At 50.3% G+C, this 12712-nt stretch overlaps 1 protein-coding gene across 1 annotated transcript; it reads right to left on the bottom strand.

Moving 5' to 3' along the window:
- Positions 1-4492: 4492 nt before the first annotated feature.
- LOC137155945 (olfactory receptor 1G1-like) lies at positions 4493-5431 on the bottom strand. Its single transcript, XM_067552421.1, has one exon. It carries the CDS (start codon positions 5429-5431, stop codon positions 4493-4495), a length of 939 nt encoding a protein of 312 aa, XP_067408522.1.
- Between the last annotated feature and the right edge of the window lie 7281 nt (positions 5432-12712).

Here is a 12712-nt window from a genome sequence, read left to right as displayed (position 1 = left end):
GACAGCTAAAGAGAAAGAAGGAAAATTGCTTCTCGCTGAGAGAGAGAGAGAGGGGCTGGGATGGGAGCCCTTTATGGACAAGGCATGGAGGGATTCACCACTGAGAACCCAGGCGTCCTGGCTCCCAGCCCTGCTGCTCTAACCACTAGAGCCCACTCCCCTGCCGGAGCCAGGGATGGAACCCAGGTGTCCTGGCTCCCAGTTACTCTGGCTGGACAACACAACAAGCAGAGATGGGCTCAGCCATCTTGAAGGTAACGGGGGTCAGTGCAGAGGTGGTTTCCGTAGATGGGAAACGCCCGTGTCCCATCCCTGCCCCTTTGCACCCGCCCTACCTGGGTAGCGGAAGGGTCTGTGTCTCTCTCTGCGTTGGTGCCACTTTTCACCCGGGCGGTGCCTGCCGGGGCTTTTATGGCCCCTTTCCCTGGCATTCACGAGGCCTCCCCTGGCAGCTATTCCCCGGGTGACTGGCTGAGCCAATCTCCACCTTGCCAGCCTGGCCCGCAGAGAGAGGTGCTGGCCGCACTCGCTACCCCCCAGCACCTCCCCAGAGGGATTCAGACATATGTGGCTAATTGCTGGCACGCTGAGCCACAGCTCCCAACTCCCCCCCCCCCCCGCATCCCTCCCGTGTGCTCCCAGTATCCTGCGCCACACTGGTAGAGCCTTGTCATTTTGCAGTGTGGGCACAGCTCGAGCCGCTGCCCTGAGTCCAGAGGGCTGCATCGTGTAGTCTGGATAGCAGGGCTGGGCGAGCCAGGGCCAGCCACTGCACACTCCGGTTGAGCACAGTGTGCAGACGCTCAAGCACGGACTTCCATAGACTCCAAGGCCAGAGGGGGCCGTTGCGATCGGCTAGTCTGAGCTCCTCCCCCAGCCGGGAAACGTCCCCAGAATCATTCCCAGAGCAGCGCGTTGCCGAAAACCAGCCCATCTCGCTGGAAAAAGGGTCAGCAACGGAGAATCCCCCCGCCCCTGGGTCAGTTGTTCCAGTGGTTAATTATTCTCATTGTCAAATGTGGGCGCCTTATTTCCATTCTGATTTTGTGTTGCTTCAGCTTCCAGCCATTGGGTGGCGTTAAACCGTCCTCTGCTAGACGGACAAGCCCGCTGTGAAATATTTGTTGCCCAAGTAGACTGTGATCAAGTCACCCCTTAATTAAACTAAACAGACTGAGCTCTTTGGGTGTGTCTACACTGCAGTGTAAACTCAGGGGTTGAATCCAGGCTCATACCTAATCACCCCTTCTGTCTACACACAAAATGCACTAGCTCATGGATCCCAGGATCCCACATAGCTGCAGGGTCCAAGTCTGAGTCAAGACAGGACACATGGTTCAAGCTCCTCTGTTTTACAATGTAGACGCAAACCCAGGGTCTGCTACTCAAGTTCTACTAACCCTGGGCTAACACTGGAGTGTAGACAGTCAATCATTCGAAGAGCTTGGACACACCGAGTCCACAAGCCTGGGCTTGGTGTGCGATGTAGACACGCTCCCGGTGACCCCAGAAGGTGACACACGTGATGAGTGAGTTCTGTGATCCAGCACCCCTGGGACAAAGGTCTGAAATGAAAAGTCTGAAATGGATTCCTGGCTAACGCACCAAGGGACCCCAGAACTGAGCCCGTTTTAACGGGGTGCTCAAGAAGCTCTGTGCAGAGCATGAAAGCATCTTAGAATCATATAAGATCTGGGTTGGAAGGGACCACAGGAGGTATCTACTCCAACCCCCACCTCAAAGTAGGATCCACCCCAACTAAATCATCCCAGCCAGGGATTTGTCAAGCTGCACCTTTAAAAACCTCTGAGGATGGAGATTCCACCACCTCCCTAGGTAACCCATTCCAGCGCTTCACCACCCGCCTAGGGAAAAAGTTTTTCCTAATGTCCAACCTACACCTCCCGCCCTGCAACTTGAGACCATTGCTCCTTGTTCTGTCATCTGCCACCACCGAGAACAGCCTAGCTCCATCCTCCCTGAACCGCCCCTTCAGGTAGTTGAAGGCTGCTGTCAAATCTCCCCTCACTCTTCTCTTCTGCAGACTAAACAAGCCCAGTTTCCTCAGCCTCCCCTCATAAGTCCTGTTCTCCAGCCCCCTAATTATTTTTGTTGCCCTTCGCTGGACCCTCTCCAATTTGTCCACATCCTTCCTGTAGCAGGGGGTCCAAAAGTGGACACAGTACTCCAGATGTGGCCCCACCAGTGCCAAATAGAGGGGAATAATCACTTCCCACAGGGAAGGCTGAACCCACAGCTGTATGGACATTGTTGGGTATTCTTCTATGCCAGTAGGTGCTGCTCTTCGTATCAGCTACCTCACTTCACGTACCACCGTATCAGTAGATGTGTGTGATGTGGCCGGGCCCTTCTGGCCCTCAGGGTTCCCCCCTTGTACAAAGGACTCACAGCCGTCTGCGTTGCAGTCACCCATGCTCATTTATTTACAGTGCACACAATCAGTTCCCCAGTTCCTGCCCCAGGCACTCTAGGGGCTCAGACTTGCCTAGCCAGCAGGCAAACTGACTCACCCACCACCCAGCTGGCCCGGCCACACCTCCCCTTTTCCTGGTTTCCTGTGCTGGCCTATATACCATTCCCCCTTTGCCTCCTTAGTCAGGGCTCCAGCTTAGCTAATCAGTGCGGTCAGCTGTTGCCTGCTTCCTTTTTCGTTCTTGGCTCCAGTGATCTGCCCTGCCTCAGCCCAGTCCACTGGGTTAGTGGCCACAGAGGCAGCTGAGGGGTTTAACCACCCTCGGCTCCGTCACAACGGGTGTCTGCCCTGCAGCTCTCACGCACCTGGAGGGCAAACGTTTTGAGCTCAGGGGGGCATTAAAAATACGTAGCAAAAAATGCAGAGGTGTTTTCGTTCCGTGTTTCACATTTTCCATGAATGTTTTTTTGATCAATCGTTTTATTGACGTGGTTATTTTACCGATTGAGCGTTTCCCATGTGAAAAAAAGAGAACATGTTGCATCATCTTAAGAGTTCTCTCTATTCCCAGTAGCTGGGGATCCGGCTCCATTGACTCCATGGAGCTACGGCTGATTGAGCCAAGCTGGGGATCTGACCTATTGACTCCATGAGGCTCTGGTTGATCTTTCCCCAACCCGGAGCGTTTCTGGTTTGATACCCCATATCTCTGGTGTAGCTCTCTGTGGAGACACCGCTGGAGCCAATCCATATCTAGTGCAGAAGCCTGACCTGCTAGTAGTGGCCCGGCAACCAGAGGTACATGACAGCTGGAGAGAGGCAGCTACTGACACTGCTGTGAGTTTGTTAGGTCTCGGCGTGGATGATAAGACCATATGCCATGCTGGTGCTTTTCCCAAAGCTGCATCTTCTATCTTTGCTGTTCTTTATGTTCCTCTTTTACATAGGTTTGTCTTGTTTCGTCCTCTAGGAACCGGATTAACAACGCCAGTTCCAGCCCATTCAACTAACCTCTTCGCTTTTCCACAAAAACAATGTTAGTTCCCCCTTTAATACCATCCGAAGAATTGTCAGATGGGGGGAGGGTATTTTTTTAAAACGCTCTCTCCAGCTAAAGGGAAAGGGGAAAAGGATGCTGTTAAAAACGGAAGCCTTATTAAATACTTTACACAACAAATTCTTTGATTGATTTCCTTTTTTTTCTTTCTTTTTAATAAAGGGTGAAAAAAATGTAATGGTGAGTTTGCCATCAGATGAATCAGGCTGAGATCGCTGTATACCAAACCTTGTTTAAAACCGTTTAACGCTGAACAGTTTCAGAGCCATGTTAAAAAAGAGGCAACTCTGGAGGGATATCACAGGTCTATAAAATCATGAAGAGTATGGAGAAAGTGAGTAGGGAAGTGCTATTTACCCCTTCACATAACACACAACCCAGGGGTCACCAATGAAATTAATAGGCAGCCGGTTTAATACAAACAGAAGGAAGGACTTCTTCACAGACTGTACAGTTAACCTGTGGAATTCATTGCCAGAGGATGTTGTGAGGGCCAAAAATAAAACTGGGTTCAGAAAAGAAAAGTTCATAGAGAATAGATCCATCGACGGCTATTAGTCAAGATGCTCAGGGACACAACCCCGTGCTCTGGGTCTCCCTAAACCTCTGACTGCCAGATGCTGGGACAGGGTGATGGGATGGATCACTCGATAATTTCCCTGTTCTGCTCATTCCCTCTGAAGCACCTGGCGTTGGCCACTGTTGGAAGACAGGATACTGGACTAGATGGACCATTGGTCTGACCCAGTCTGGCCGTTTTTATCTTCACACTTTTGAATCCTTGGGTCTTAATTTACCCCCTTTTCTATGGAAAGACCTGGTGTGTGTGTGTGTGTGTCTGTAGGAGGTGTGTTTCTGCTGCTCTGAGTGTGTCTCTGTTAGTTTCACCCAGCCTCATGTCTGAGGAGAAAAGGACCCAGGCATCCTGGCAGACCTAAGAGGAAAAAGTTCTACAGACACATCTTGGGCGGAAAGCACAGAGATGGAGCCGCGGGCAGAAATCAAGTGTCCCGAACCAGGACCTTCCTCCTTGCCCTCCTCAGGGCCGCAGCCACCTCCTTGTTCCTCAGGCTGTAGATGAGGGGGTTCAGGGCGGGTGCCACTGCGGTGTAGAAGACGGCCACCTGCCGGTCACGTGCCTGTGCGTAGCTGGAGGCCGGGCGGAAATACAGCCAGGCCACAGTGCCGTAGAAGAGCATCACCACAACCAAGTGGGAGCCACAGGTGGAGAGGGCCTTGCGTAGGCCATGGGCAGAGCGCAGGCGACCCACAGTGACTCCAATGCGGGCGTAGGAGGCCAGGATGAAGGCGAAAGGGGCCAGCACCACCAGGACACCCTCGGTGAAGGCGGCCAGCTCGTTGGAGAAGGGCCGGGTGCAGGAGAGGTGCAGCAGGGGTGGTAGATCGCAGAAGAAGTGCTGCAGGTGGTGGCTGCAGTAGTGCAGCCGGGCGGCCATGACGGTGTGCAGCAGGGAGTGCGGGATCACCACGGCCCAGGAGGCGGCAGCCATCTTGAGGCACAGGGCCCGCGTCACTATGGCAACGTAGCGCAGTGGGTTGCAGATGGCCACGTAGCGGTCGTAGGCCATGGCGGCCAGCAGGTAGCCCTCCATGTTGCCCACGGCCATGAAGATAAAGAGCTGGGCCATGCAGCTGGTGAAGGGGACGGCCCGGCGCTGGGTCAGGACCTGCACCAGGGCTTGGGGCAGGGTGATGGAGGCGAAGCTCATGTCCACCATGGCCAGCTGGCTGAGGAGGAAGTACATGGGGCTGCGGAGCTGGGGGTCGGCCCACACCGCGCCCAGCAGCAGGGAGTTGCCCACCAGGTTCACCAGATAGGTGGCCAGGAGCCCGGCGAAGATCAGAGGCTGCAGGTCCTGGCGTTCGGACAGGCCGAGGAGCACGAAGTCCGAGACGGACGTCCAGTTGGCGTCGTCCATGGCGAGGCGATGTGGTGGAACCTGAGCAGGGAGGAGGAGGGAATTGGCAGTGATGTAAAGCACCTATGAATTACGCCCACCAATCATCGGGAGCAAAGTCACATTCAGCCCTGTTTGGATATTGCTTTCAAGCCACCCAGCGATGGAGACTCCACCACAACCCTTGCTGAGTTCTTCTAATGGTTAATGACCCATCCCTGACTGTTAAAAATTTACACCTCATGTCTCGTCTGAATTTGTCTAGCTTCGACCTCCAGACATTGGCACCTGTTATTCCTTTTTCTACTAAGTCAACACTCCATGGTGCTGGCAAACCAGGCGCCAGCTCTTGCCAAGATGGCAGGCATTAGCTAAGAACTAACAAACTCATATCTGGAGACCAGAGCAGTTCACTTGTATGGTAGTTTTGCTCAGAGGAGGTATTGGTCTTATATGATCGCGTTTAGCATATAGACTCTATGAAATGCTTGTAAATTGCTGCCAGCATTAATCTCATTTGTAACATCTGTATTCCAGCCTACAAGAACACATGTATGTTTTGCTTTATGTTTGCTCCATCCAGGACTATCAAAATCAGATGGGTCATCAAGGATCATCATAATACAAAGGATTGTATCAAGGCCCTATCACACCTTGGAAATGCTATGTGCAAGGAAGCTCCTTCTGGGGTCTTGGAAGCTGAATGAAGGAAATAAAATAGTCACAGGAAAATCTTCCATCTCTTTGCTGCCCGAACTCTTACAGGTTCAGAGACAAAAAACTGAAGCCAGAGATCCCCAGTGGTTATCCCTGGGTCTGCCTTGAAAGACACTTTGAAGTGCCGGATCTCTACACCTCTGTCACTCATAGATATTTCAATGACAACTCATTAGTGTGTCTATGTTTGCCTGCATTAACCTGTAAATAACACTCTTCTTTCTGTTTCCTAATTAATAAACCTTTCGATAGTTTATTCTGGGATTGGCTACAGGCGTTGTCTTTGGGGTAAGATCGAGGGTACCAACTGATCTGGGGGTAAGCGACCAGTCTCTTGGCACTGGGAAGCAACCTAAACATGGTGTGATTTTTTGGCATAAGTGACCGTTTATCACTAAGTCCAATTTGTCTGGGAGGCAAGATAAACTGGAGGGTGTCAGGGGACCGTCTGTGACTCCATGGTGAGACTGTTCAAGAGATCCAGGAGTTCGCATTTGTTACTGGGTTGGTGAAACCTATTTATAGACCACACCATCAGTCTGGGGTGTCAGACAGACAGTCACGGTCATGAGCTACTCCAGACAGCGTGACACCCTCTGTTATCCAAGTCCCATTCCCAGGGAGGTATTTATGGACTGGGGTCAAGCCATGTCTCTTCCTTCTCTTTGTTAAGCTATTGATCTACTTGAGTGTCTCACTATAAGGCAGGTTTTCCAAGCCTTTAATCATTCTCATGGCTCTTCTCTGAACGCTTTCCGATTTATCAACTTCCTTCTTGAATTGTAGCCACCAGAACTCACACAGTGGTCACACCAGTGCCAAAGGTAGATGTACAATAACCTCTCTATTCCTACTCAAGGTTCCCCTGTTTATAAAACTAGGCACTTGTGATGTTCTCCTGTGTCCTCAGACACATAAACTCTTGCCTGACTTTATGCCCATGACTGGTCCCTTTTATAGCTGGTTGATTTTTTCCATGGAAACATAATTTCCATGAAAACCAGGTTTTCAATAAACGGAAAATCTTCACAGAGCAATTTCATTCATGAGAAAATCTTCTGGGTTTTCTATTCAAAGCCAGAGACGAAAAGTGGAAAACAAAAACCTGTTAATCATTTGTTTTCTAGGAAAATTTAAGGGTGGGGATTAGTGAAAAAGTTTCATTTTTCTGGAAACTAGCTTTTTTTTAAAACAAAAATGTTCCCCGAAAGCAGTTTTTCAACATAAAAAATGTGGACCACCAATGAATTTTGAAACAAGGAAAAAAAATCAGATTTTGGTTTTGCATTTATAGGGGGAAATAACAGATTTTTTTTGTGGTACACTTTGAGAAAACAATTTTTTCCCAAAAAACTTTCCCATGAAAGTGAAGTGAAGCATCTGCTGGAGTGCTACATCCAATTCTGAGTGCCACACTTTAGGAAAGAGGGAAACAAATTGGAGAGAGGCCAGAGGACAGCAACAATATAAAATGATCAAGGGTTTAAAACACCTAGCCTAGGAGGAAAGGTTAAAAAAAGTGGGCATGTTTAGTCTTGGGAAAGAAGACAGAGAAGGGAACCTCTTCTCCATCACTGGCCATTTTTCAATCAATATGGGATGTGTGTTTCTGAACGCTCTGCTCTAGGAATTAGTTTGGGGCAGTTCTCTGGCCTGTGTGATACAGGAGGACAGACCAGATGATCGCAACGGTCCCTTTCACCCTTGGAATCTAGGACTCTCTGAAAGATGGAGCTGGGTACATTGATGACGCTGTTGATATGACGGGGCTGCCGTGATAGCAGGGACTGGAGTCGATGACTCAGGAGGGCCTGAAGGAGAACACTAGATACCACAAGATTCAGGATAAAGTTCATGAGAGTTATAATGTGGTGAACGCTCTTAGTATTTGCAAGGTTGGGTTTGGGACTCTTTCATGCTACGCAGGACATTTGGAAAACCTACCTTAGAGGCTAGTGGGGCTCGGTCGGCTTAGTTCATCAACGAGACGGTGAAAAGGGGACTTGGTAACAGTTTGGAAACACCCTTGCAGCCCTTCGCCCTCATCTGGATCCTGCGTGCCGCACTGGGCCCCCCAACTCCACTCGGGAAATGCAGAACGAGCAGGGGTTTGGGGACAGGTCAGGCTCCGGGCAAACTCTCCTGTGAAGAGAGAAGGGAAAGATCAGGACTGTTTAGAGAGGGGCTGAGTAAGAGGGAGCATGGCACGACAAAAATGGGATGGAGAAAAGCAATCAGGAGATTCTGTTCTCCATGTCACATAGCGCAGGAACAAGGGGACATTCCATGAAATTAGAGTGGGAAATTCAAAACGGATCAACAGACGTTCTCGTTCAATCAGTGACAGTGGAACTCATCACCACAGAATGGCATTGAGGCTAAAACCTCGCAGGATTCAAAGAGGACTGGACATTTCCCTGGATAAGAGGGACATCCAGAGTTGGATTAGCTCAAACTAACTAAACTTTGTGGAAGGCATATTAAACCTCATGCTTCAGGGCAATAATAAATCTCTAGCTATTAGCGATCAGGAGGAAATTTTCATGAGGGCAGATTCATACCTGCTACTGAAGGTTCTTATACCTGCCGAACTAGATGGCATTTGTTCTGACCCAGTCTGGCCATTTCTGTACCAGATCCCAGAGCATCCTTTCAACTCACAGAGAAGAACCAATGTTCATGAGAAATTCTTGATGTCCAAAAAGGACCATGAGTTTGCCTCCTCCAACTCAACCTTTCCCTCAAAAAATTTCCAGTGAGAAATTTCCCACTAGATGGGTTTCCCCTCCTACCCCAAGTGGAAAACTATTTATTTGTTCAACAAAATGGAAAACATCCATCTTCATGGAAAATCCCTGGGTTTCCTTCAAAAAAAGCCCAACATTTTTCTCTGTCTGGGGCCAGCAAAAACCTCAGATTTTAGGCCAAAACCATGAAAAAAAATCTTTGGAGTTTTAGGGATTTGTGCTTTCTTTCCAGGGTCATCCGAGGATACTGTGGGAAATCGCTACCTCTGTCTAAGAAAAGCTTGGAAATGTTGGACAAAAACACTCAGTATTTCCACTGATATTTTTCAGGGGGATGGGTAGAAAACTCGCCTCCCACCGAGCTCTTGGTGTGAGCCCATCGCTCTGTGGAGACATGGGTCTTTGCAAGAAATTAATGCTTAGGGCAAAGGTGATGGAGATGCCATCATTGTGTCTGAAATCCAGCTGAGCAGAGCATGGCGGAGAGAGCGCCTTGCATCGTAGAGGCTCCAGAGAGCTCCAGTCCCGGCGTGCATGGGGAAGGACCAAGAGCAGAGACAGAGCTCCGGGGTCCTCCAAGCGGGGACCCACCGGCACATGGAGTCCTTCCCCCGACACTTTCAAAGCTCCTGGCTAGAAAGGTCGACGCACAGCGTGGAGATGAAGGGGTTGGGGCTTGGTGAGAGACTACCAGAAGAGATTGTGGTGCCGAAACATCTTACTGTTCAGAGTCCAGACACCAGGGTGAGGGAGGGACAGACTGATGCAGAGGACATGGGTTTTTTTCCCCTGCTGTCCTGTCTGCCCTGTGCCTGCTCCCGCCATCCAGCCTGCACCCCAATCCCAGATGTTCCCCCGCGATTCCCCACCCACACTGATACCCAGCCTCACCTTGGACAAAGATGGTCCGGCACCTGCCTTCCCCCGGCATCTGTAGAGGAACAGCCACCCCTCCATGAAGATAAACCCCAGAAACCCAGCCTCTGAGACAGCAGAGCCAGCCTTAATTAGCTCCTGGGAGATCACAACTGAGAAAACATTCATTAACGCTCGACCGAGCGGCCCCAACCCCAGGAGGCGCCGGGGATCTCCAAGGTCCATGGCTTCCTGTCGCTTTCAGAGATCTCCCCACAGACCCTGTTGCCTCCCCACTGTAGGGCAGCCAGTCTTGTATCCGCTGAATTGTTCCTCTCTGACATCCAGCCCCCCGCCACTGGCAACTCACCGAAACTCCAGTTCCTCTAGCCCCAAAGGTGCAGTGTACCCCACATAGCCAGTTTTCCCTTAAACCCCCAGCTCCTGGACACCACCTGGCACTCCTGAGCACTTCTAATAAGACCAGAGATGGATCATTTAAGAAGAGATAAGGATTCCCCTAGCCCGAAACAAAACCCACCAACTGCAAACTTATCCCCCTCAATGGTTACTTCCCCAGCGAATAAAGTCAGCTTCCCTCTTCCCTCAAATTGCAATCGGTTGCAGAGCAGGCCAGGGCTACAAGACCCAGGATCGAAATATTCATCAAAACCTCCTCCCCAAGGGGCCTTCCTCAGTGAATGGAGCCTCACCCGGCATGCTGTGACCTTGAACACAAACTCTTGTCATTATTCATAGCCAGGGCAAACTCCAGCCTGCAACAATGTCATAGAATCATAGAGTTGGAAGGGACCTCAGGAGGTGTCTAGTCCAACCCCCTGCTCAAAGCAGGACTAACCTCAGCTATATCATCCCAGCCAGGGTTTTGTTAAGCCGCAGCTTAAAAACCTCTAAAGATGGAGATTCCACCACCTCCCTAGGTAACCCATTCCAGGGCTTCACCACCCGCCTAGGGAAAAACCTTTTCCTAATGTCCAACCTAGACCTCCCCCCCTGCAACTTGAGACCATTGCTCCTTGTTCTGTCATCTGCCACCACTGAGAACAGCCTAGCCCCATCCTCCCTGGAACCCCCTTTCAGGTAGTTAAAGGCTGCTATCAAATCCCCCCTCATTCTTCTCTTCTGCAGACTAAACAAGCCTAGTTCCCTCAGCCTCTCCTCATAAGTCTTGTGCTCCAGCCCTCTAATCATTTTTGTTGCCCTCCGCTGGACTCTTCCAACTTCTCCACATCCTTTTTGTAGTGGGGGACCCAAAAATGGACACAATACTCCAAATGCAGCCTCACCAATGCTGAATAGAGTGGAATAATCACTTCCCTCCATCTGCTGGCAATGCTCCTACTAATGCAGCCCAATATGCTATTAGCCTTCTTGGCACCCAGGGCACACTGCTGACTCATATCCAGCTTTTTATCCACTGTCACCCCCAGGTCCTTTTCTGCAGAACTGCTGCCTAGCCCGTTGGTCCCCAGTCTGTAACAGTGCATGGGATTCTTCCTTCCTAAGTGCAGGACTCTGCACTTGTCCTTGTTGAACCTCATCAGATTTCTTTTGGCCCAATCCTCTAGTTTGTTTAGGTCCTTCTGTATCCTATCCCTGCCTTCCAGTGTATCTATCACTCCCCCCAGCTTAATGTCATCTGCAAACTTGCTGAGGGTGCAATCTACCCCATCCTCCAGATCATTAATGAAGATGTTGAACAAAACCGGCCCCAGGACCGACCCCTGGGGCACTCCACTTGTGACTGGTTGCCAGCTAGACATGGAGCCATTGATCACTACCCATTGAGCCCTATGCTCTAGCCAGTTCTCTATCCATTTTATAGTCCATTCATCCAACCCATACTTCTTTAACTTGCTGATAAGAACCCTGTGAGAGACCGTATTAAAAGCTTTGCTAAAGTCAAGGTATATCACATCCACCGCTTTCCCCACATCCACAGAGCCAGTCACCTCATCATAGAAAGCAATCATAGAAATCATAGAAAGCAATGTCCCTTTGTCCCAGTGGCTTTGACTATATGGATACACAGTCAACCTGTGGAACTCACTGCCAGGGGATGTTGTGAAGGCCAAGCCTGTATCTGGCTTCAAAACATAATGAGAGATGTGACTGGAGGATGGATCCAGCAGTCGTATTAGTCAAGATGATCAGGGATGTGACCCCATGATCTGGGTGTCCCAATCCTCTGACTGCCAGAAGCTGGGACTGGATGAAATTGGTGGATCACTCGCTAATTGGCCTGTTCCGTTCATTCCTTCTGAAGCACCTAGCGCTGGCCACAGATAGGATACCGGGCTAGATGGACCATTGGTCTGACGCAGTCTGGCCATTCTTCTGATCATTGGCAATGGTCTGAGATGGTTTCCCATTGACTGTTCTAGGACCTGGCTGGTGAGGGGTAACAGCTCCCTCTCGCCTGAATGCACCACCACCAAGATGCAATACCCCAGCAACTAGTTCCTTCTCCGAATCCAGACAGCGGACTGTCAATGTTCATCCATTATGCCCGAGATATAACTCGTTCGTACGTCTCAGTGTGCTTCGGAGTCATGACGAAGGCTGAGCATTCCATCAGGGTCAGGACTGGCTTTGGGAGGCTCTCTTGGAGAAAGCCCTTCGATGTCCCAGACCCCCAGTGGAGGGTTCTCACTGTTCCTTCATGCGTCAGCACCTCCTGAGACTGAATCTCTGGTCTCCAGCCCTCTCTGCCTGGTGAGTCCAAGTGAGACAGACCCCTGGTGTGAGACTTGTGCACACCTCAGCGATTAATGCACCTCACTGAGCATTTATGGGGATGCTGAAGAAGTGTGTTCAAAACAGTCAAGTGTATTAGTCACCTGGAATCCAGCACAGGAAGCTCTTAGGTTAACCGAGAGTGAGGAATGTCCCATAAACATTCAGGGCAACCCAGAGCCTAGCCAAGCCGGCGTGAAACTCCATTTTCAGACTCCGTCTCCTT

This window comes from Emydura macquarii, unplaced genomic scaffold (genome assembly GCF_026122565.2).
Source record: "Emydura macquarii macquarii isolate MOO-44397 ecotype Brisbane River unplaced genomic scaffold, CSIRO-AGI_Emac_v2 contig_1386, whole genome shotgun sequence".
NCBI lineage: Eukaryota > Metazoa > Chordata > Testudines > Chelidae > Emydura > Emydura macquarii.
Note: the sequence above shows the minus strand (reverse complement) of the source record. Positions and strands in the feature narration are given on the sequence as shown.